Here is a 25,411-nt window from a genome sequence, read left to right on the forward strand (position 1 = left end):
TGGCCCTCAGGGATAACACAGTGCAGTCACGCTGCAGAATTAGCATTGGTCGGTCCCAGTTGACCCTATACTGTAGGATAAGAGGGGCAGTAAGAGAAAAAGCTGTTATTAAGATAAGGAAAGGTCTGCGGGAGTGTTTGCCAGGAAAGAGAGAAAGATAAAAGTGAGTGAAATTGGGCCTCCTTTCTCTTTATGTCTTTTTCTCCTCTATCCTCTTTCAGTTTTTTCTTCTGTCACTCAGTCTGCCATTGCCCCCTGGCAATTTTTCAAGTCTCAACCGGAGCGGTCCCTTGACATGGTCCTACAATTCAATATTTGAATTTCTGTGACTGCACTTGTTTAGGTCTAATCCACTAGCTATTGATCTGAGACAAACTGATCTCTACAAGGGGAGCTGCTGCTTCTTTCAAACTTTAAATGAAAATTTCAGTCTGATCAATAAGAATGGCGAATGCAATAAGATAAAAGATGCCTGTTGGGTATTAATTACCTTCAGATTCCCTCATTCTCTTGTGCTCTCTCTCTCTCTATTTCAATCTCTTTCTCTCTCTCTCTCTCTTTCACTCTTTCTGTTGCGTCTCGCCGCTCCACATCCGCTCTGCAGTGTAACCTTGGCCAAGGCTCGGCGTCTCCCCGCTCCACACCCGCTCTGCAGTGTAGGCGTGCCCGGGGCTCTGCCAACTCCACCTGATGCCTGTTTCCTCGTTACCCCTCCACTCACCTGTTGGCAATCACCTCCCTATATCTGGCTGTGTCACTCTCAGCTTGTTGCCAGTTCGTGCCGTTCCCTGGGAGAGTACTTGTGCTTGTCCTGCTCATCGAAGTTTGTTTACTTACCTGGATCTTCCCTGGAGATTTCTCTGTTGGACCTTCCTCGTTGCTCCCCTTCCCCTGTGCGCTGCTTTCCGTTTACGAAGAGGATTTCTTCACTCCAGCGTTGCTGTGATTTTCCGTTCTCCTTTGGTATCCTCCTGTTTACCCCCCCCTCCTGCCTGGATTAAGGGCCGACTCCACTGCTCCCGGATTAAAGGGCGACTCCACGGTTCCCGGCTTAAAGGTGGACTTCGCGTTTCCTGGTGAAAGTGGACTTCCTGAGTTTTCTCTTCAATAAATTAGCCTGTTGGTCCCGCTATATTGTGCCTTCTGTGTTTGTGCTCTTGGGGTCGGGTGCAAACCCTAACAGTACGAACTGGCCATGACGACCCCAGCCAGCACAGACGGCACACCCACAGCCAATCCGGTGCAAGCAGCCCTAGTAAAACAAATTCAGATTACCAACGCCCATTCCCAGCAATTACAAGAGGCTTCGGTTGCTGTGCAGGGTCTCCAGTCTCAAGTTCAACCCCTGCAAGCTTCTGTGGAAGCTTTAGCTGTCCAGCAAGCGGCGATGGCGAGTCAGCAGGCAGAGATCATGCAACAACTGCAGACCATTTCAGCAGCTCTTGCCAACCAGCAGCTGAACCAGCCTGTACCGCCAGCAAGTGCGCCCCCTGTGGCCGCCGCTCCAGTAGATCCTCCGGTTTCTGTTTATTTACCCCGTGGAACCATCATTACCAGTCCACGCCCATTTGACGGTAACTTTGAAACTTGCTCTACCTTCATTATGCAGTGTGAGCTTGTTTTCACACACCAGCCCACCGTGTTCTCCAGTGATGCTGTTAAGATCGCTTACGTGACCAACCTGCTCAGTGGTCGAGCAGCGCAGTGGGCTACGTCTTCTTGGTCCATGGGGGCCAGCTACTGTAACTCTTATAGAGACTTTGTCGCAGAGCTACGTAAGGTTTTCCACCATCCGGTAAACGGTCGGGATTCTGACTCACGACTGAATAACATCCAGCAGGGCGGCGCCAGCGTCACAGATTACTCCGTCGACTTCCGCCTGGCTGCCGCTGAGAGCGGATGGAATGACCAGGCCCTGCGTGCCACTTTTCGTAGAGGATTGAGCGAGGCGGTGAAGGATCAACTTGCTACCCGAGAAGAACCCTCATCTCTGGATGACCTCATTGCTCTCGCTATCCGCATTGATGGACGTATCCGGGAGAGAAAGCGTGAGAAGGCCTTGCGTGGAACTTCCTTCAATCCCAGAACTACCTCTGCGTCAGACCGAACCGCTGTTCCCGTTTCCCCGGCCAATCCCTCCTCTGACTCTTTCGCGACAACGCCACCTGGGGATGTAGAAGAGCGGATGGAGGTAGGACGTGCTAGACTTACTCCTGCTGAACGGGAGAGCCGATTCAAGGCAGGTCTTTGCCTGTACTGTGGTCTTAAGGGGCACCGACTCCGCGACTGTCCCTCACGGCCAAAAGATTAGGCTTACCAGGACCAAGGGAGATCCTAGTAAGCCGCCTTTCCTTCTCCCGTGGGTCCGAATCTCGCGGCCATCTTGTTCCTATTGCCTTAGTCTGGGCGGGCCAGAGACTTTCCCTTGGAGCCCTGATTGATTCCGGAGCAGATGATAGTTTTATGGACCTTGACTTTGCCTCGCAGGCAGATATTCCCCTTGAGTCTCTTGGGACCCCCATTGATGCGTTTGCCTTGGATGACCGGAGATTAGCCTGTATCACACAGCGGACCGTCCCCGTTACTCTCACCGTTGCAGGTAACCACACAGAGACAATGCAATTTTACATCATACGTTCCCCGCTTAATCCAGTTATCTTGGGACGCCCCTGGCTCAGACACCATGAACCCCACATCTCTTGGTCCACAGGCACAGTCCTTGGATGGGGCTCTACTTGCCATGCCCAATGCCTTCGTGCAGCTCCTAGTGCTACGCCTTTGAGCTCGCCTACTCCCCTGCCTCCTGATCTCTCCTCCGTGCCCCCTGTGTATCATGACCTTGGTGAGGTATTTAGCAAGACCCGTGCTAAGTCACTCCCGCCTCACCGCCCGTATGATTGCGCCATTGATCTCCGTCCTGGGGCTACTCTTCCCAGTAGCCGCCTCTACAACTTGTCACTCCCTGAGAAGGCGACCATGGATGAGTACATCACCGAGTCCCTTGCTGCAGGTCTCATCAAGCCCTCGTCTTCCTCTGTTGCTGCAGGGTTCTTTTTTGTGAAGAAGAAGGACGGGGGACTTCGACCTTGTATTGACTACCGGCAACTGAACGCAATCACCATTAAGAACAAGTACCCGCTTCCACTTATGAGTTCGACTTTTGAGCCTCTCTCACAGGCGACCATCTTCACCAAGCTAGACCTGAGGAGCGCTTACCACCTCGTGCGAATCAGGGAAGGCGATGAGTGGAAGACCGCCTTCAAAACACCCCGAGGCCACTATGAGTACTTGGTGATGCCGTTCGGACTCACAAACGCACCAGCAGTGTTTCAGGCGTTTATGAACGACGTACTCCGTGACATGTTGGATGTGTTTGTCGTCGTTTACCTGGACGACATCCTCATTTTCTCCCAGTCTCTTGAGGAACACGTCCAGCATGTTCGCAGGGTACTGGAGCGCCTCCTCCAGAACCAACTCTACGTCAAGGCAGAGAAGTGCCTGTTTCACTCCCCCTCTGTGGATTACTTGGGATTCATCGTAGAGAAGGGACGGACCAGAGCAGATCCCCGCAAGGTCCAGACAGTGGTGGACTGGCCGGAACCTACCAACCGTAAGGAGCTGCAGAGTTTTCTAGGGTTCGCAAATTTCTACCGGAGATTCATTCGCAACTACAGCCAGCTGGCAGAACCGCTTACTGCGTTGACCTCCCCAGCCAAACCCTTCATCTGGTCTCCTGCTGCCCGCTCTGCTTTCCAAGTCCTCAAGACAAGGTTCACCTCGGCCCCAGTGCTGCTCCATCCTGACCCCAAGAGACAATTCGTGGTAGAGGTTGATGCCTCGGATTCAGGCGTAGGGGGGGTGCTCTCCCAGCGGTCGGCTGAGGACCAGAAACTCCATCCTTGCGCCTTTTTCTCCCGCCGATTTCTGCCGGCCGAGCAGAATTATGACGTTGGAAACCGGGAGTTACTGGCTGTAGTGGCTGCTCTGGAGGAATGGCGCCACTGGCTCGAGGGCGCTGAGCACCCGTTTCTCATCTGGACGGACCACAAGAACTTGACTCACCTGAGGGCAGCCAAACGTCTCAACAGTCGTCAGGCTCGGTGGGCTGGCTTCCTTAGTCGTTTCAACTATGTTCTGACTTACCGTCCTGGGACACGCAACGTAAAGGCTGACATCCTGTCTCGGCTACACCCGAAGGAAGGCGCGTTTGAAGAGCCTGAACCCATCCTCCCTGCGGCTAGAGTGGTCGGTGTGGTCACTTTTGGTCTTGAGTCGGCTGTTCGCACTGCCCAACGTGCTCAACCCGCTCCGAGTAACGTGCCACCCCGTCGCCTCTTCGTCCCAGATGCTGTTCGGTCTCGAGTTCTTCAGTGGGGTCATAGCAGTCGTTTCTCCTGTCACCCAGGAGTTAGTCGTACCCAGTCGTTCATCGCTCGGCGCTTCTGGTGGCCAACTATGCGGGAGGATGTCAAGAGCTTTGTAGCGGCCTGCACTGTTTGCGCCCGCAGCAAGGCCTCTCACCAGGCGCCATCTGGTCTGTTGCAGCCACTCCCTATTCCTAGCCGCCCCTGGTCTCACGTGGCTTTGGATTTTGTTTCCGGACTACCACCTTCTCGGGGAAACACTGGTTCTCACCGTCATAGACCGTTTCAGCAAGGGCGTCCATCTGATAGCCCTTCCCAAACTTCCTTCGGCTGCTGAGACCGCGGACCTCTTGATGCAACATGTCTTCCGGCTTCATGGCCTGCCATCAGATGTAGTCTCCGATAGAGGTCCTCAGTTCACCTCACAAGTGTGGCGTGCATTTTGTAAAGGCATCGGAGCCACAGTAAGTCTGTCTTCGGGCTACCACCCCCAAACAAATGGTCAGACCGAGAGGGCAAACCAGAGCATGGAGACAGCGTTGCGTTGTGTATGTAACAGCAAGCCCTCCACCTGGAGTGACTACCTACCGTGGGTAGAGTACGCCACCAATTCCCTGGTCAGCTCTGCATCTGGACTTTCTCCATTCGAGGCATCCCTGGGGTATCAACCTCCCCTGTTCGACCCACAGCAGGATGAAGTGGCCGTTCCCTCCGTACAGCTCCACTTGCGATGCTGTCAGCATGTCTGGAGGACCATTCGGACAGCACTGCTCAAGGCTGGGGAGCGCGCTCGCAGAGGGGCTGACCGGCGACGTACCCCTGCGCCGGAGTACAAGAAGGGACAGAGGGTCTGGCTGTCCACGAAGGACGTTCCCCTCCAGACAACCGACAAGAAACTCTCGCCCCGCTTCATTGGTCCTTTTGAAGTCCAGAAAGTCCTGAGCCCGGCAGCTGTTCGGCTGAAGCTGCCTTCCTCCATGCACATTCATCCTGTCTTCCACGTCTCTCGAGTTAAGCCCGTCTCCAGCAGTCCTCTTATGCCCCCGGTTCCTGAGCCTCCGCCTCCGGAATTTGTAGATGGTCATCCTCAATGGAAGGTCCGCCGGCTGCTTAAAGTCCGGCGCTGCGGCCGCGGGTTCCAGTATCTCGCGGACTGGGCAGGTTATGGACCTGAGGAGCGCAGTTGGATTTCGCGGAAGCTCATTATGGATCCCTCTCTCCTCGCCGACTTCTACCGTGCCCACCCGGGGGCGCCAGGTCAGTCGCCAGGTGGCTCCGGTAGAGGGGGGGGTACTGTTGCGTCTCGCCGCTCCACACCCGCTCTGCAGTGTAACCTTGGCCAAGGCTCGGCGTCTCCCCGCTCCACACCCGCTCTGCAGTGTAGGCGTGCCCGGGGCTCTGCCAACTCCACCTGATGCCTGTTTCCTCGTTACCCCTCCACTCACCTGTTGGCAATCACCTCCCTATATCTGGCTGTGTCACTCTCAGCTTGTTGCCAGTTCGTGCCGTTCCCTGGGAGAGTACTTGTGCTTGTCCTGCTCATCGAAGTTTGTTTACTTACCTGGATCTTCCCTGGAGATTTCTCTGTTGGACCTTCCTCGTTGCTCCCCTTCCCCTGTGCGCTGCTTTCGGTTTACGAAGAGGATTTCTTCACTCCAGCGTTGCTGTGATTTTCCGTTCTCCTTTGGTATCCTCCTGTTTACCCCCCCCTCCTGCCTGGATTAAGGGCCGACTCCACTGCTCCCGGATTAAAGGGCGACTCCACGGTTCCCGGCTTAAAGGTGGACTTCGCGTTTCCTGGTGAAAGTGGACTTCCTGAGTTTTCTCTTCAATAAATTAGCCTGTTGGTCCCGCTATATTGTGCCTTCTGTGTTTGTGCTCTTGGGGTCGGGTGCAAACCCTAATACTTTCTCTCCGTTTATGTGTTTCAAAGCCTCTTTATCAAGAGAATGTTACTGCCACACATTTTGAGTGGAAACATTCAGACAAAATTGCCATCAGCTTGATTGCCATCAGCTTGAAACAAGATTAAATGACTAATAAAATTGTGCACCACAACATAATTAAAGAAAATAAAATGGAAAAAGAAACAACAGAATGCTTTAAAATGCTTTGACAAAAATGCACATCTATTTTGCAAATGTATTCATAAAGGATACCAATGAATGATATCCCTCAGAGCTATGAATCACTACATAACCCCAGACAGACAGACACCATCTCACGTTATCTAATTATGCATTTATTTATGTTCTACCCACAACACCTCTCTGATGCAAGCCTATATGAATTAACAATGAATCTTAACATACTCATGGATCATGAACATCTCCAACCTTGTGAGGTAGAGGGTAAAACAGAGCGCGCGCGCGTGTGTGCGTGTGTGTGTGTGTGTGTGTGTGTGCGTGCGCGTGCGTGCGTGCGTGCGTGCCTAATTTGATGAAGGAGTAAAGTAAGGTTGTGTAGAAACCTTGTCAGACTCAGGAGCTGCCCTGAGGGTAGCAAGAGCCAGAGGCAACGTAACCTTATTGACTCCGGCTACATGCACTATTCTGCCCCCAAACAAAATGCACAAACACATGCATCCCAAACACACGCTCCATAAACACTGTCCAAAACATGCACGCACACCCCCTCATTTATATACACTCACAATCAACGACATAAAATACACTCGTTGTAACAAGCAATGACACACACACACACACACACACACACAAAGGGCACATGCACAAAAGACATAGACAGCCTGAAGACCACAGGGGATAGTGGGATGTTGTTGTGAATATGACCCTGTGACCTGCGCCGGATCAACATCTTTCCTCAGACCGCCAACTGCTGAGGTCACAACAACCCTAACAGCTAACATGTCTGCCCTGACACAATTAGCTGTGCAAACCCTATCAAGGTGGCTGAGGAAAGGCAATGGAAGGAGGGAGAGAGGAGGTGGGGGGCATGATTAATGAGAATCAGGGAGAAATGAGGGACAGGTAGGGATAGATGAAAAACAGGCGGAGAAAACCGAGTGAGAGCAAGGGAACAAGCAGGAGTGAGAATTGAAATGACAGTGGGAAGTCTTTTTGAGTCAGTCAGCCCGTCAGTCTGTGGAGTGTATTCAGGCAAGAAGCCTTAGGGGGTAGGAATGTGTTGTGAATACTTAGAAGCAGGATGACTATGTGAAATCCTTGAGTGGATAACCTCACCACTCCCTTCAGCCACACACCTAACATGATGGCAGGCCCCCGAGAGAAAGAGAGGAAGGGAGGGCAAGGAGGAGAGCGTGTATAAGGGTATATGTTAAAATGTTTTGTTCATATGCATATTAGGAGGTAGCAGAGGCAGAGGGAGAGCCAACTTTTATTGCCAGTATTTTGGTGATATCCTATTTGTGGGAATTAGCTCATAAAACAACAGGATATGAACAGTGTCGCCCCCAAACACCTGCTGCTGCCTCCCACTCTGGCAGCCTTGGCTCTGATGGGTTTACTCTCTCTCTCTACCAGCGAACTTTTCTGCTCAAAACATCCACTATCATGCCTCAACAGACCTCTTTAGTATATCCTTGCTCAGTGATTATCATTTCCATTTCATTCAGTACCAACCCCCAGTCATCCAAATCCCTTCACATTATCATTTATCTATTCCGTCACCTTTGACCAATTTCTTTTTTTGGGGGGGGGGATTTTTTCCCCTTTTTTATCCCCAATTGTATCCGGCCAATTATCGCACTCTTCTGAGCCGTCCCGGTCGCTGCTCCACCCCCTCTGCCGATCCAGGGAGGGCTGCAGACTACCACATGCGTCTTCCAATACATGTGGAGTCACTAGTCGCTTCTTTTCACCTGACAGTGAGGAGTTTTGCCAGGGGGATGTAGCGCATGGGAAGGTCACGTTATTCCCCCCAGTTCCCCCTCCCCCCTGAACAGGCGCCCCGACTGACCAGAGGAGGCACTAGTGCAGCGATCAGGACACATACCCACATCCGACTTCCCACCCGCAGACGCGGCCAGTTGTGTCTGTAGGGACGCCCGACCAAGAAGGAGGTAACACGAGGATTTGAACTGCCGATCCCCGTGTTGGTAGGCAACAGAGTAGACCACCGTGCCACCCAGACACTTACCTATGACCTTTGAAGTCATGGGTCACAACACACTAAATGGTCACAAACACTTATAGGTACTTGGGAGACAGTTTTCAAAACATACAACACAGTAAAAGCCGCTTCTATTTTTGTTTGTTTTTTAAAAACAATGTACAAGTTTGTTATATTATCACTCCATTAATAGAGGTGCAATGAGGAGGATATATGGCCCTCTATGTCTTCCAACATCGTAACCTCCTGCCTAGCCATGCTCATGGTCTTTTGGTCAGCCAGAGACCATCCGCCCACTATTTTACCTCAGCTCTGTTTCTCCACAAGTGTGATAATGCCTAGGCATGCATCTGCAGAGCGGTGGATGAGTGACGGCATAGACAGCTGCTGACAGACTTTGAAATCCTGTTTCACACACACACACACACACACACACACACACACACACAAAATAATACACAATCTAAAAATCTGTACACTAACCAAGTCACATAAGCACATGTATATATACATGCATGTGTATATATGCACAAATACACACACAGACACACACATGCACAATGGCACGCTCACAATCACTCATCAAGTTCAAATTCTCGCTCTAACATTCAAGTAGGTTGTATTTTCCAAAAGAGGGGTGAGACCATTTGTGGTGTGCAATGCATGATAGACAGAATGCTATTTTACAGTCCAATCAGCCCCCTGTCAAATAGGAAAAGCAGAGACCTCCATTTTTACAGCATTCACGAGTTTATATTGTGCCGCGTTGTTTGCCAACAGGCCTATTGCAGTTTAATACAATATAGTGCTCCTTTGACTGAATGGCTCTTAAAAGCTGGGCTACCGCTGTCACATTAATTGCTTTCCGAAACCCAGTTTCTGATTGATAACCTGAGAATCCTGTATATACTGAATGTTTATCTTGTGTTGTATAATTATAATGCTAAACAGCATTGCATTGTAAAGCTTGACTAGATGGGTGCGTTAGGGCTAAGCTCCTGCTATGCTCTGGCATCCTATCCTGTCATGGGTGGCAGGCTGCAGCTGTGCACCTACACTGCTTCACACCACACAACAGGAAGATAACCTGCTGACCTGTTGGCCGCCTCAGCTTGGGCAAGGCATTAATAGTTTACTTTCTTGGAAGCTGAGTTAAAGCCAGGGTAAATATGCACTGTGGTGCATCACAGTATTTACTGAACATTATTTTCAAAAACCACATCTCCCAGTTGTGTGTTTGTCTTTCTTTACACTGATTTACACTGATTGACTTTAGTTCATTCAGGACTTGCTGTTGTGGCCCCCCCAAGTGTTTTGGAAAGCTCTCAAAAAATACCCAAATCATCGTCAGGTATTGGCGCTTTTCACCAGACAAATTTTAGGAAATTCCTTTTCCTTTTTCAGAATATCTTGTTAGTCTCGCTGCTTCAGTTTTACAATGGCCAATTTTCTCTCTCTATCCCTTGAAAATGTACCCTTCTCTCAGTCGCAAAGCCCAAAACCTTATAGCTCCACAAACCAGAATTATCAACAGCATGACCATCTCTTGATCTCTCTCCCTCTCTCTCTGTCTGTCTGTCTGTCTCTCTCTCGCTCCAATATCTGCTCAGTTCTCCACCATCTGTTAGCACTGGGAACTGGTGTCTCAGCATCTCTGTTCATAATTGTACCTTAGTGGTGGGATCTTAAGAGTGGTCTGAGCAGGCTGAGCCATTAACAAAATCACTGCTTCAGCACGTACAACACAAGACCAGCAAAGGGGACAGTCCATGTCAGCACATATCACTGCTACAAAAAGTGTCAGCAAGGAGGGTTTGTCGATGCGCATCCACGACGCCATGATCCTGTGCTTTCTAGGTCTAAAAATGAACTCTCAGACAACCATAATCATCCCTGGGTATGATTATCTATGAATAGGTGAAACCCAGGCTGAGATAGACAGGCTGGTTTGAGCCACAGTAACAATTTGTACTGACTATCATTTTGTCCTGCCACCTGCTCTTCTCCGATTTTACCCATTTATGCTGATATATGAGTGATCAAGTATCTATTATGAATTTTCATCTCTGTGTAAAGGCTTTTTTTTTTTGTTGTGATGATAACAAATGCCCACCAAAATTCCTACTATGCTCATGCTGTAAGTCTGATGCTCATTTTGAGCAGGTGAGAAACAGATTATTGCAGCAACACAGTTTGTCATACCAAATAGGCTGCACAAGAGAAACCAGATCTTTGGGTGAGAGCAGTAAAACTGCTTGTCAATGCAAGAAGGAGAGGTACAATTTTTGCAGTGTGGTTTCCCTCAGACCTCATGTGTCAGCCCTGTGATGGACTGGCGGCCTGTCCAGGGTGTCTCCCCACCTGCCCCCCAGTGACTGCTGGGATGGGCTCCAGCATCCTGCGACCCCACTTGGGATAAGTGGCTTGGATAATGAATGGATGGATGGTTCCCCACAGATAAAAACACCTTGACAGTTTATCTGAATGCCTCCAATATTAAACTGACCTGCTCCACCCGGTAACCAGTTCTGTTTCAGAGGCATCAGTAGATGGCTTCTGCCTATCTCTATTGTGCATGGGTCATTTTCCTCAACAGGTGCTTAGTCAGCCAGACTACATATATAGTACAGTCGCAATACAAAAACACATGCTTACACACACACACACACACGCACACACAAATCTCCCTGCTGCTTGGTTTTATTTCACCAGAAATTAGTTTCATTTAGAGGACAATGCCTGTTGGGGCCAGATAGTGAAACATTAGGAATTAGCCCCTATATTCCCACTTGGCTACTAGCTGCCAAGCCCATTCTGGCCTCTATCTCATTTGCCACTGGTTACCAGTCCAAACCTATACATTGTTATACTTTGCTACCCCAGTGAACCGAGCTTTCCGATCTAAACCAAGCCAATTAATCTCCTTATTTTCAGGGCAGCAGCACAGCATGCTCTGTAGCATAAGTGAGGTATGGGCTACAGAAATTAAAATATATTTAATGCAGCCATAATGGTTTTGTTTATTATTTGACCTTTTGCTCCTTGCAGTATATTATAGTGTGTAGCCTCAAAGAGAATATAAATGTCTCTGCTTTCTTTATCTCTGTTACATAATATTGGAATCCTTAATTTTTGTGGACCTCACATTCCTCCGTGTGAATGGACCTAATAATGTATGTAGTGCTTAATTTATACATTATAAGACCTGGAAAAACCAATGGGGTGGTGATCCAGCAGGCCAACTGTAAAGGAAAGGGCCCCAGAACCTATCATTACGTCGGATATAGGCATATCTTTCACATTATTAAACAACTATCTTATTCTGAGGGCTAAGTGGAATATGTAACTTGCATTGCATACCTATACTGTAGCTTTCAAGCAATCAACTCCTTAAAACCTTGCAACACAAACGCCCAGATTCTTGGCATACAGTATGTGAAGAATCACAAAGTGATAGCAATCACCCATTAACCAGAGTGGATAACCAGTGGTTTGTGAACAAATGCGTAGATACTCAGACCCATTTACAAACAAAAGGCGTCAACAATTACAAATGACTTTTGGCCACAGTGAGTTTCAGCCTCAGCACATTCAAGTTGATAGAAGCGGTTAGTCCACAGATGAGTGTATGCGATGATGCTGCGAGCGCCACGCTAGCTTTCAATCACTTCATCACCTGTCCTCATAGAGGTCGGAGCCAGTTAGATTTATTGGAAGGAGAGAAATAGGAAGAAAACTTGGCATTGTCTTTTTTTCTGGAATATGATATAGCCATCCATTATCTATACCCGCTTATCCATGCCATTCACAAATTAACTTTGACTTGCTTGGTGTGGGATCCTCGTAAATAGATGTCAGAACACAAGTGCTGCATAACTTGCGAGTTGCCAGATAGATCCTCCTTCAGCAGGGTGAATGGGTCTGATGTCTACTACTACTACTACTACTACTACTTTTGGCTGCTCCCGTTAGGAGTCACCACAGCGGCTCATCCGTTTCCATTTCTTCCTGTCCTCTGCATGTCTGTGAATGTTCTCATTCATCCAGGTCATGGTTATCCAAAAGAAATTGAATCAAGTGCAACTGGACTTGGTATATATCCGGGAAGACGTTTCGCTTCTCATCCAAGAGGCTTCATCAGTTCGTGCCTTTCTGATTAGACCAAGCTAGTCAGACTGGCTGGTGATGAAACTCACATCGGAACACAAAAGAGCCACGCATATCAATACCTCTGATAATGACGGGCATTGCTAAACATCGGAACACAAAGAGTCATGGACATCAATAGCTCTGATAACGACTCCAAGAGGATAAATATCTGAGTTTCATCACCAGCCAGTCAGACTAGCTTGGTCTAGTCAGAAAGGCACAAACTGATGAAGCCTCTTGGATGAGAGGTGAAGCGTCTTCACGGATATATACCAAGTCCAGTTGCACTTGATTCAATTTGTTTTGGATGTCCTCTGCATCTTCCTCTGTCACACCAGCCGCCTGAATTTCCTCTATCACCACATCCATAAACCTCCTCTTTGGCCTTCCTCTTTTCCTCTTCCCTGGCAGCTCCATATTCAGCATGCTTCTCCCAATACACCCAGCATCTCTCCTCCATACATGTCCAAACCATCTCAGTCTTGCCTCTCTTGCTTTGTCTCCAAACCGTCCAACCTGAGCTGTCCCTCTAATATAATCTTTCCTAATCCTGTCCTTCTTCATCACTCCCAATGAAATGGGTCTAATGTATCTAACATTATCCTGTGTAAGTAAACAATCTACTCTCTGAAGAGCACAGAAAGTGGAATCAGTTCATCTGAACACAACATTTATTGAGAGAAACGTTTCATCACTCATCTAAGTGACCTCTTTAGTCTAAACTGACTGTAGGTATCCCCACCCTTATAAACAATACAGTTGCATAGGGGTGGGGATACCTGCTGTCATTTGAGACTGAAGAGGTCACTTAGATGAGTGATGAATAATTTCTCTCAATAAATGTTGTGTTCAGATGAACTGATTCCACTTTCTGTGATTTTCTTACCTGCTTAGCATGAATAAAGGTATTCTCTGAAGAGAAATACTTCCTACTTTATTTACTAGAGTTAGCTGTGAAGCCAGAGTCTGTCCCAGAGGTATAAATCTTTTTTCTTTTCTTTTTTTTGCTTACACTTTCAGAAGGAAAATAATGCTTCTTTTCATTTAACCTTGGTCCCTTTTCTGTAGAGGGCCATTAACAAAAGTCAAATATCACTTAACGAGCTACTTATCCCTACAACTACTCAGTATTTAACCTAATTCCCCTCCACCATAAAAAAGAAAAAAAATTGGCTGAGTTTCTGGGTATGATGTTGATATGGGCTTTGAGAGTTACTTGGCAAGCATTCATAATTCTGATAGAGTTTTTTTTCTGTCTTTGTTTGTGGTGTGCTGTAGGGTCGTAGGCCGGGCTACTTCTCCTTCCTGGATCCCTTCTCTCCAGGAGTCTGGCTCTTCATGCTGTTGGCCTACCTGGCTGTGAGCTGTGTCCTCTTTCTGGTGGCAAGGTAGAAATATCACCATTAACACAAACTACACACATAAAGGACAGACCAGGACAAGAAAGAGAAAAGACGCGGTGAGGATAGAGAGAGGTAGACAAGAGAAAGAGAGCGAAAAAAGGGAGGGCATGATGGGGGTTAAGGGAATGAAGCAAACGGGGTCTGCTCTCTATCCTACAGTTGAATTCCATCGTCTCACTGAAAGAGCCGTTTTCTTCCCAGTGGCAGGTCTCCACGACCACACTGACACCTGCTGGCCAGATGCAGAGCTGACACGACCAATGTTGCAAGTCATTATCACTTTATCAGTAGCACAACTACTCTACAATATAACTGCCGAAGACGTTTTATCTTCGATAATGCAAACTAGATATCGTTTGAACAGCTACTGAAATCAAATTAACATGTGAAAACTCAGGTAACTATATGTTCTAGGTCTCCACCTACATAATTGCCTCTGAATTGGAGTGAGGTGATTTGTTCTCTGTCAAAAACCCTGCATTCAATCTCAATTGTTTACTTAGGAAAGCCAAGTATTAGTTTCATTACATATTCGGCTCACGGTGGAAAAAGCCTTAAATTAACTTCTGGCTTCTCACTTTTGCTACTTGCACTGAGGTTTACTGCGATCTTGTCTAGTTGGGTGTATCGGATCAGTAGGACTCTTAATTCTGACTTTGAAAAGTGAAGCACAACACTACTGCAATGTTTCATATATGTCTCAAAGCTTAATGGTTTCGTCAGACCACATCATCAATTGAAGCAGCCAGTCAGATTGCCTTCTCCCACTCCATTTATGTAGATAGCAGTTGAGAAATGGAGAGCAGGTTGGCACCTTCCATAGAGACAGCCAAGGTGACTTTGTATTCACTTGACTGTTATTGTCATTTTGTTCTTTGTTTTTTTTTTCCCCTCTCCCTCTCTGTCAGTTGGGTTTTCCACTGTCTTGTTTTCACAATCCACATGGTACCTTTGTTTCCGCTCTTTCTTTAACTATTGCTCTGCTATTCCAATGTTCAGTTGCTGTGTCCTTGCTATGCTCCTTCAACTTCAACTCTTTCTGTCTCTTTCTCTCTCCATCCTTGTCTTGCTCACCCCAGACTGACACCATATGAGTGGTACAACCCCCACCCCTGCCTGAAGGACCGCTGTAACCTGCTGATCAACCAGTACTCTCTTGGCAACAGTTTCTGGTTCCCTGTGGGAGGCTTCATGCAGCAAGGCTCCACCATTGCTCCCAGAGCCCTTTCCACACGCTGTGTCAGCGGAGTGTGGTTAGTATTGACTACAGAGACACATACACACTGAAAATGAGTATCTCCAAACAGACAAGTACACACATGTACACTCATAAACACACACATACGTGCACGCATGCACATACAAACACACACACGAAGCTTGTTTTCTAATTTGTGCCATATTGCTCAGTCAGTTGATGCAATTCATCCCGTGTTATCTTGTGACTTCAATTCAGATTTCATAAACATCAAGGCTGCTTTGATTGTGTGTGTGTGTGTGTGTGTGTGTGTGTGTGTGTGTGTGTGTGTGTGTGTGTGTGTGTGTGTGTGTGTGTGTGTGTGTTTGTGTGTGTGTGTGTGTGTGTGTGTGTGTGTGTGTGTGTGTGTTCATTCCAGTGTATCTGTGTCCATCAGGTTGTGTGTGTATGTGTGAATCTATTTTTTGCAGTTGAACGTTACTCAGAAACTCATTCGTTTTATTTCCTGAAGTATCCTCACCTCTCAGGTGCGAATTCATTTCAATCCAGTCATCGCTTCCTTTACATCCTCTATATACCTTTCCATGTATTTACATACCTTCATACATAGATACATATTTTCCTGCCAGAGGCACCTAATATAAAACCTGTCCCCCTCCTCAGGTGGGCCTTCACTTTAATCATCATCTCCTCCTACACCGCCAACTTGGCGGCCTTCCTGACTGTCCAGAGGATGGAGGTGCCCATAGAGTCAGTCGATGACCTGGCAGATCAGACTGCCATAGAGTACGGCACCATGCATGGAGGATCCACCATGACCTTCTTTCAGGTCAGAAAGGGCACATACTTATAAAAGCAACTCAGTTCACACATACAGATAGATGTAACATCAGAGCTAAGAACTTGCTCACACCATTCAAGAAAGGCCTTAAAACTTTCCTTTTCCAGGCCTACCTTCCTCCATAGATAGTCACTAAGCATGACTATGATACTGATTTGTGGTGTTGACCACCTAATTTTTAATTTGAATTTCCTACCACTGTTACTCACGTCCATTGGTGATCTATCTATTGTGCACTTATACTAATTGCCCTTGACATGACATGCACATTTTGATCTAATATGATTACTATTCAGTGGTTTAAGATGCCTGTGGGGCGTCTGGGTGGCATGGCGGTCTATTCCGTTGCCTACCAACACGGGAATTGACAGTTCAAATCCCCGTGTTACCTCCTGCTTGGTCAGGCGTCCCTACAGAAACAATTGGCCATGTCTGCAGGTGGGAAGCCAGATGTAGGTATGTGTCCTGGTCGCTGCACTAGCGCCTACTCTGGTCGGTAGGGGCGCCTATTCGGGGGGGAGGGGGAACTAGGGGGAATAGCGTGATCCTCCCACGCACTACATCCCCCTGGCGAAACTCCTCACTGTCAGGTGAAAAGAAGCGGCTGGCGACTCCACATGTATCGGAGGAGCCATGTGGTAGTCTGCAGCCCTCCCCGGATCAGCAGAGGGGGTGGAGCAACGACCGGGACAGCTCGGGAGAGTGGGATAATTGGCCAAGTACAACTGAGGAGAAAAAGGGGGGGGGGGATAAGATGCCTGTGTATGAATGCAGGCATCTGTATAGCTACAATTAGCAGATATATGAATATATCTACTAACTGCTGACTCTCTTGTAAGGATCTGCTTAATAAGAAAATGTAAAATGTAAAACTAAATACATGTTACATGAACACATGCAGTAACACAAGTCAGCACACAAACACACAGGAACTCATCTCAAAGCTCTCCAAAATCAATGGGCTGTCAGTGATGTTATCCTCGCTGTCACCTTCCTGTCTTGCCTGTCCCCTTCCGACAGCTACAGGTTTTATCTATTTCCTGTCTGTTTCTCGCCACCACCACTCAATATCCCTCCCCTCAGGCAAATGGGTGACCTGTCTGGTCTGATCTCTGGGAGGGAAATATAGTTTCCTCCCTTTATCCTCTATGATCCTCTCTTGATTTGACCTCAGGGTGAGAGATTTGAGAGTGGGGCTCAGTAAGGGGAGATTTTTAGGGACAGAGGGAGACATTACTCTGTTTCTCTGTTCTTTCTTGTTGCTCTATATGGTTCTTGAGTATATCTCTTGGGCGAGTGAGAGAGAGAAACTTACAGGTTGGGATTGTTAAGTCAAGGGCTCATTGTTGATTCAAAGCTGCTCACACAGAACGAGGTGTGTTAAAAAGATTTGAATTTAACTGCAGCACACCGCTCAGCGAAATCAGCCACCGAGTAAATCCACCTGTCAACGAAACAAAAAAGGGAAGTAAACAAATGAAACCCATTTCTTGGATAGACATTTTAGTTCAACGTTCTGGGGCTGTTTGCTTTCCTCCGTTTATTTTCTCTCACATGCTCCCTCACATTGCTACCGTGCTCTCACTGTTTCTCCTCGTTGTGTCTCGTCTCCAGAACTCGCGCTACCAGACATACCAACGTATGTGGAACTTCATGCACTCAAAGCAGCCAAGTGTGTTTGTGAAGAGCACGGAGGAGGGTATTGCCCGTGTTCTCAATTCCAACTATGCCTACCTTCTGGAGAGTACAATGAACGAGTACTACCGTCAGAGGAACTGCAACCTGACTCAGATCGGAGGCCTACTGGACACCAAAGGCTACGGCATCGGCATGCCACTAGGTAAGTGGGGAAGGAGGGATGGAGAAAACTATTCACCTGACGCTGATAGGGGACCTGTTGCATATCAGTGGCTCAAGGCAGGGGAGAGGCAGGTGGAGAGGGAAAGAGGAAATGTGGAATTAACTCTGTGCTTTCATCTGAGCTACAGATGTGCTCATTTCATTCAAGAACTTTACTTTTTAGGCCTGCCTTAATCCACAGATGTCTCTGAGCATGACTGTTATACTGATTCATGGCGTTGACTAATGGCATGACTAATTTCTGATTTGAATCCCATACTTCTATTACTCAAATCACACTTGGTGATCTACCTGTTGGGAAAATGGACTACTTGAATTTCACATAATATGAACTCTTTACTATGATACGTCTGTGATACTGACTTGTGGGATTATCCAGATAATTTATATTTTGAATCTCCTATTACTCATATCACCACTGGTGATCTACCAATGGTGCACTTGTAATAACTGCCCTTGACGTTATATGCACTCCTATACAAACTGATTCAGTGTTTGTAGGTTGATAAATTTAATGTAATTTCATGCACTTATGTACATGAAATGAAATGAAATATAATTTCCCCAGCCCACAGCAGTGCAACACAAAGACAAAAACACATATCCAAGCTACAAGAACACATATCCGAACTACAAAAAAAAAAAAAAACGACAAAGCTATATATATCCAACATATTAAAAAAAAAAAAAATTTCCGCTGCCCAAGAGAGCAAACGCCAGTCAGGATGACTGTCGGAACTGCCGGTCTGCACAGGCCAGCAGTTAGCTTAGCCTGCCCTGCTTCTGCGTCCTGTCAGACCGCCCTCGGTACTTACTCTTCAGGCGCTGCTCTGGGTAGGGCCATGGTCCTTGGGCCCACCGGACACTGAATATTTCTTCTATCTCTCCCATATGTCAATTTGGATAAAAGCATGTGCTACGGCGTCCAGGTAGCGTAGCGGTCTATTCTATTGCCTGCCAACACGGGGATTGCCAGTTCGAATCCCTGTGTTACCCCCGGCTTGGTGATCCTCCCACGCACTATGTCCCCCTGATGAAACTCCTCACTGTCAGGTGAAAAGAAGCGGCTAATGACTCCACGTGTATCAGAGGAGGCATGTGGTAGTCTGCAGTCCTCCCCGGATTGGCAGAAGGGGTGGATCAGTGACCGGGATGGCTTGGAAGTGTTGGGTAATTGGCTGGGTACAATTGGGGATGAAAAAGGGGAAAATCCAAACAAATTGAAAAAAGTATGTGCTACATGAGAAAATAATAATAAATTAAACGTATATAGCACTTTTTTAACACTCAAAGTCTCTTTACAATAAACGGGGTGAAACAAGACAACGGATAAACATAACAGATATACAGGGGTGGATGGGAAGGGGGAGCTACGAGAGGGAGAAGCAGCAGCCACACATGACGCCAGCAGTACTCTCCGACTTAAACAGATACAAAAGGGCAAGAAAAACAAAAAACAACAGCACTGTGGACGTTGATTTTCTGTAGGTGTAGGGTGTAGGTGAGAACACCTAAAATGAAGGCAAGGAGAGAAGACGGGACATTAGTGTGACCAAAGGGGAATGGAGGAACAATGGGGGACAACATGTATTTCACATAAACGGGAGGCCTGCTGGACTACAAAGGTTATGCTGTGCCCAGTGACCACCCCACCGGCTCAGGATCGAATCTTCCCACAGCTTTCTCTGCTGTGTCCATCCTGCTCTGGCTACATCCCCGCTACCCTGCTGTCTAAATAGATTAAGTACAAACCACAAGTGGTCCCACATGCTCTGTTTCTTTTTCTTTTTTTTTCTTTTTTACATATAAAAATAAAAGTCATGCCAAGATATAGGGCAACAGCAAGCTGAAGCGGTTTTCACATAGAGAATGTATAAATCTCAATCAGGAAAGTTGCTGATGCCTCTTATCAAGGAGGAAGGTGATCCACTAAAGGGAGCTCCTGGAGGAAAACAATTGCTAGACCTCTAGCACTGTGTTATTGTCATGTTCTGCTGTGAGCGGAGATGAGAAAGGCAAGAGAGAAGCACCCTTAGCTGTGTGACTCTTGTCTTTAGGAGAATAAACAGTGTTTCTACTCAGCTGACTGTCCTCAGTGATGCACTCAAGGGTCAGACAGAAAAAGGCACATCTTACATTCAACTGCATTGCTCATAATTCCTTTGCTGTTTAAGTGTTTGATGCTTATTGATGGTGACTTAATCCCTGTGTGACCTACACTGTAAAAAGAAAAAGGTTTTGTGTCTTCAGTCCTAATATAACATTTTTGTTAAATGAAAGAGAAGAGCATCTTGCCATGATGTGTGATTGTAAATCAGCTGATTTTAGACATTCAGTAGCTAGCTTGTTTCAAATAGAGTCTTCTTCTACTACTACTACTACCACTACTACTTTCAGCTGCTCCCGTTAGGGGCCGCCATGGCAGATCATCCGTTTCCATTTCTTCCTGTCCTCTGAATCTTCCTCTGTCACACCAGCCACCTGCATGTCCTCCCTCACCACATCCATAAACTTCCTCTTTGGCCTTCCTCTTTTCCTGTTCCCTTGCAGCTCCATATTAGCATCCTTCTCTGGATTTACCCAGTAGCTCTCCTCCACACATGTCCAAACCATCTCAATCTTGCCTCTCTTGCTTTGTCTCCAGACCATCCAACCTGAGCTGTCCCTCTAATATACTCGTTCTTAATCCTGTCCTTCTTCATCACTCCCAATTAAAATCTTGGCATCGTCAACTTTGCCACCTCCAGCTCCTCCTCCTGTCTTTCAGTCAGTGTTGTTTCAGAGAGATAAAGATGCCATATTCAAATGCCATAAGATGCCACGGTAAAGATGCCATATTCAAAAAAGGGGACCGGAGGGTGTGCTTCAATTATCAGGGTATCACATTGCTCAGCCTCCCTGGGAAAGTCTACTCTAGGGTGCTCGAAAGGAAGCTCCAACTGATTGTCGAACCTCAGATCCAGGAGGAACAATGCGGATTCCGTCCTGGCCGTGGAACAGTGGACCAACTCGTTACCCTTGCAGAAGTGCTGAGGGGGGTATGGGAGTTTGACCAGCCAGTCCACATGTGTTTTGTGGACTTGGAGAAGGCTTACGACCGTGTACCCCGGGGCACTCTGTGGGAGGTACTGCGGGAGTATGGGGTACCGGGGCAGTTGCTACAAGCCATCCGGTCCTTGTATAACCAAAGTGAGAGCTGTATCCACATTCTTGGCACAAAGTCAAACACGTTTTCAGTGGGTGTCGGACTCCACCAAGGTTGTCCCTTGTCTCCGATTCTGTTTGTGATATTCATGGACAGGATCTCAAGGTGCAGCCAAGGTGAGGAGTATGTCCATTTTGGGAACCTCAGAATTGCATCTCTGCTCTTCGCAGATGATGTGGTTTTGTTGGCTTCATCAGAACGTGACCTCCGGCACGCACTGGGGTGGTTTGCAGCTGAGTGTAAAATGGCCGGGATGAGAGTCAGCACCTCCAAGTCTGAGGCCATGTTTCTATACCGGAAAATGGTGGATTGCTCCCTCCAGGTTGGGGATGAGTTGTTGCCTCAAGTGAAGGAGTTCATGTATCTCGGAGTCTTGTTCACGAGTGAGGGTAGGATGGAGTGGGAGATTGACAGGTGGATTGGTGCAGCATCAGCAGTAATGCGGATTTTGTACCAGACCATTGTGGCAAAGAAGACGCTGAGCTGGGAGGCAAAGCTCTCAGTTTACCAATTAGTCTTCGTTCCAGTCCTCACCTATGATCATGAGCTTTAGGTACTGACCGAAAGGGTGAGATCGCAGATACAAGCAGCTGAAATGAGTTTCCTCCGTAGGGTGTCTGGGCTCAGCCTTAGAGATAGGGTGAGGAGCTCGGACATCCAGAGGGAGATTGGAATAGAGCTCCTGCTCCTTCGCATCGAAAGGAGCCAGTTGAGATGGTTCAGGCATCTGATTAGGATGCCTCCTGGGCGCTGAGGTTTACCGGGCATGGCCAACTGGGAGGAGACCCCGGGGTAGACCCAGAACACGCTGGAGGGACTACATGTCCAATCTGACCTGGGAACACCTTGGGATCCCCCAAGAGGAGTTGGAGGACGTTGCTGTGGAGAGGGATGTCTGGAGTCCCCTACTTAGCTTGCTGCCACCGTGAACTGACCCCGGAAAAGCGGCTGAAGATGAGATGAGATGAGGTGTTTCAGATAGAGTGAGGTGTCCTATTTAAGATCATATCCCATAATTTGGGAACATTCTTGGGAAGCACAGTTTTACACTGTTTGCAGATGTTTTTACTCATTTAAAGAAAGTAAGGTTTTCAAGGCCGAAAGCAAGATTCAAAACAAAATCATTTGATAGTTATTTTGTTTTGTTATTTTGTTAATTATGCCATTCTCCCGCACTCTTCCCTCAAGGGTCAGTGTACCGCGATGAGTTTGACCTGGCCATTCTCAGACTGCAGGAAGACAACCGTCTAGAGATCCTCAAGAGGAAATGGTGGGATGGTGGCAAGTGTCCAAAGGAGGAGGACCACCGGGCCAAAGGTATGTTCTCCACCTATCCTGACCTCCTTGTCCTTAAAATTGAAAGCCATGATTTCTTCAATCTGTTCCTCCCTCTGGCAGTAAGAGCTCAGCAGTAAAGGGTTCCCACTCTTGTAAAAATGGTATCCTCGGACCAAAGGTAACACAGGCAATGTGATGTATCACAATCTATATCAAACTATGCGGGAACACTGTTCTACTGTAATATTGATTGTATAAATGGTAGATGACCTGTCCAGCAGAAACATCATCACATCTCATCCTTTTTACTGCATCAATGTTTGTCTTACCTGGTCAAAATTTTCAACAGTGGCATATGAATGTCTCCAACTATGGTAAAGATGTCAGTTAGTATTATCTACTTATTAATAGGGGGAAAGCATCCCAGATTTCAGCTTTAGGATCCAGTTACACATTTCTGTATTCTTTGGCATGTTTAACATCTGGGCATCTCTCTGCCTTTAATTGCTCTCTCATTCTCTCTCACTCTCTCTCTCTCTCTCTCTCTCTCTCTCTCTCTCTCTCTCTCTCTCTCTCTCTCTCTCTCTCTCTCTCTCTCTCTCTCTCTCACTCTCGCTATTATCTGTCTAATGTTGGGTTACATTAGCTTTGCTCCCTCACTTCAGGTCTGGGCATGGAAAACATTGGCGGTATCTTCGTGGTGCTGGTGTGTGGTCTCCTGGTGGCTATCTTCATGGCAGTGCTGGAGTTTGTGTGGATGCAGAGACATACTCCAGGAGCTGAGGTGAGAGAGGGCTATCTAACCTGCATCTGCTTTCTCTCCCTCTCCTCACCCTGGCACTCCCCCCCACGTAGAGCTACTTGGCTGTCCCACAATATACAACTTTAGGAGAAAATGTTGTTAGCCGCCTCTGCCGGTGGGTTTCATATGCCAACGAGCCTTCCTCTCTCCAGGCTATGAGATTTAAACAGCACAAAACCAAAGATTATATGCAACATAGAGTAGCTATACACCGTCATGGGTCAGAGGTAGAAGATACTTAGTAGACGTATGGTTTATATATATATATATAACAGAATATAGTATAGGGTAGTAAATGTAGCTGAATCTCTGCAGCAGTAGGGGATACATGGGTGTTGTTGGTAAGAACTTACTCTTAAATGGTAGTTGTCTGAATGTCTTGACAAAATACCATCCCAAGGGTTGCAAAGTAAATTTTTAGTCTGAACATGCCTTTTGCTTGTTTGTGAATTTCTGATGTGATTCGTTCACAAAATCCTTGATAATTGTTTTTTTTTTAATTGGCTCAGCACTGTGATTTTTACTCAATAAAATTTCAGCATGTGAAAGTCAAAAACCCCGTCATGTGACTTCTTTTTTTATATTAGATTGATGTTCAAGTCTGACTGTGTTTGTTTACCTTTGTAAATGTGTGTATGTGTGTGCACGTGTGTGTGCGTGCATGCGTGTGTGCGTGTGTGTGTGCGCACCACTTACTGCTTGTTGCTGTGTTGTATGTGAAGCATGTTTGGACCAGTTACTTATTACCTCCTCTGCTTTTGCTCTCCTACTGCCATGCTGCCTTTTTGACCTGTAATTACATGCATTTCACTTGGGACGTGCAGATACACAATGGAGTGCTTATTTGTGTCATATGTTTTGTAAACAAAGTATAAATAGCCCGCTTGTGTTATATAATCGCTGTTGTCACGTGCACCAGCTAGTCTACCTAACCTACCGCTTTGCCCACCATCTGTCAGTTATGGAAGTAACAGTCAAACGTACATTCTCCATCTGCGATGTCTACCAGGTTGTGTCCAACAAGTCAGTCAATCAGTCAGTTGTCTAGCCTCTCTCCCTTTCTCTCCATCTCCTCTTACCCCCCCCCCCCCAACCAACATCTACCCTATCTATTTCCTCCCTGTGTTTGTGTTTGCAGCAGTCCATGTGCGAGGAGATGTTGCGAGAGCTCCATGGGATCGTCCTGTGTCGTGACAGCCTTCAAGTGAGGCGACGGCGGGGGGCGTCCATGCTTCGGCCACGGCCCTTACCCCTGGAGGAGCGACGGGCCAGAGCGGCTGCCGTTAGCCTTAGCAATGGCAAGCTGTGCGGGGGCACTGGACTGCCTGAACCACTTTCACACAGACTGGCGCAGGAGGCAGCCCTGGTGGCGAGGGGATGCAGTCATATCCGTATTTGCCCTGAGTGCCGGCGCTTCCAGGGACTGAGGATGCGTCCTCCAGGGGCCACCGGGGCCCTCCCTTCCCCTACACACAGCGAGGATAGTATAGAGTGGGAGAAGACAACCAATAGTAGTGAACCTGAATAACACATGCCAATACTATTTGTCACTGAAACATCCAGGACTCACTTCCCCTGCAGCCCCGTCTCCACCTTACAGGAATCCAAGGATATTGGGTCTTGTGGCTCAGCATGTCTGAGCTTCACCTGTCCTGTACAGAGGGCAGAAAAATGCTGAGGGCATTCTTATGTGTACCTATCAGCCAGTGGTGAGCTATGGAAACATCTTTTCCCTTTTTTTCTTTTCATTTTTGACTGAACACCTGTAATGGAATTTGTCCTCACTCCCTGATTGGTCAATAGAAAAGCAGATGATACTGTATCCATGGAGACTGTTTCTATTGACCATGGATGGCATAGAAATCCACAGAGAATTGGTACTATGCAGCATTCTCAGTCAAGTCAAGTCAAGTTTATTTGTATAGCCCAAATTTACAAGGTAGTCCTGAAGGGCTTTACAATCAGTACAATATACAAAAACAGGAAAATATACAACATACGACACCCTCTGTCTTTCAGTCATTCATCGTTGTGCTGTTTTTCCTTTTGATGTTTTTCGTTTTTACATTTTTCTTGGCCCAGTGGTTTTATCAGTACTGAATATTGTTATTTTATTGCTTTTGTACAAACTTCTTCTTTTTTTCTTTTTTTTTTTTAATCTGACAATTCACTCTCTGAAAATATATTGCCTTCGGGGAGCTGCAAACAAACATTTTGAA

At 47.1% G+C, this 25,411-nt stretch overlaps 1 protein-coding gene across 1 annotated transcript in view; it reads left to right on the top strand.

Moving 5' to 3' along the window:
* Positions 1–24,720, top strand: part of grik4 (glutamate receptor, ionotropic, kainate 4) — a 275,842-nt gene extending 251,122 nt beyond the window's left edge. The window contains exons 13-19 of the mRNA XM_056282988.1: positions 13,884–13,993; positions 15,088–15,261; positions 15,870–16,035; positions 17,662–17,887; positions 22,301–22,429; positions 23,056–23,174; positions 24,331–24,720. Of these exons, the coding sequence (XP_056138963.1) occupies positions 13,884–13,993; positions 15,088–15,261; positions 15,870–16,035; positions 17,662–17,887; positions 22,301–22,429; positions 23,056–23,174; positions 24,331–24,720 (1,314 nt within the window). The remainder of the gene's footprint in view (positions 1–13,883; positions 13,994–15,087; positions 15,262–15,869; positions 16,036–17,661; positions 17,888–22,300; positions 22,430–23,055; positions 23,175–24,330) is intronic.
* The last annotated feature ends 691 nt before the right edge of the window (positions 24,721–25,411 follow it).

The sequence above is a fragment of the Lampris incognitus genome, chromosome 7 (assembly GCF_029633865.1).
Source record: "Lampris incognitus isolate fLamInc1 chromosome 7, fLamInc1.hap2, whole genome shotgun sequence".
Taxonomy (NCBI): domain Eukaryota; kingdom Metazoa; phylum Chordata; class Actinopteri; order Lampriformes; family Lampridae; genus Lampris; species Lampris incognitus.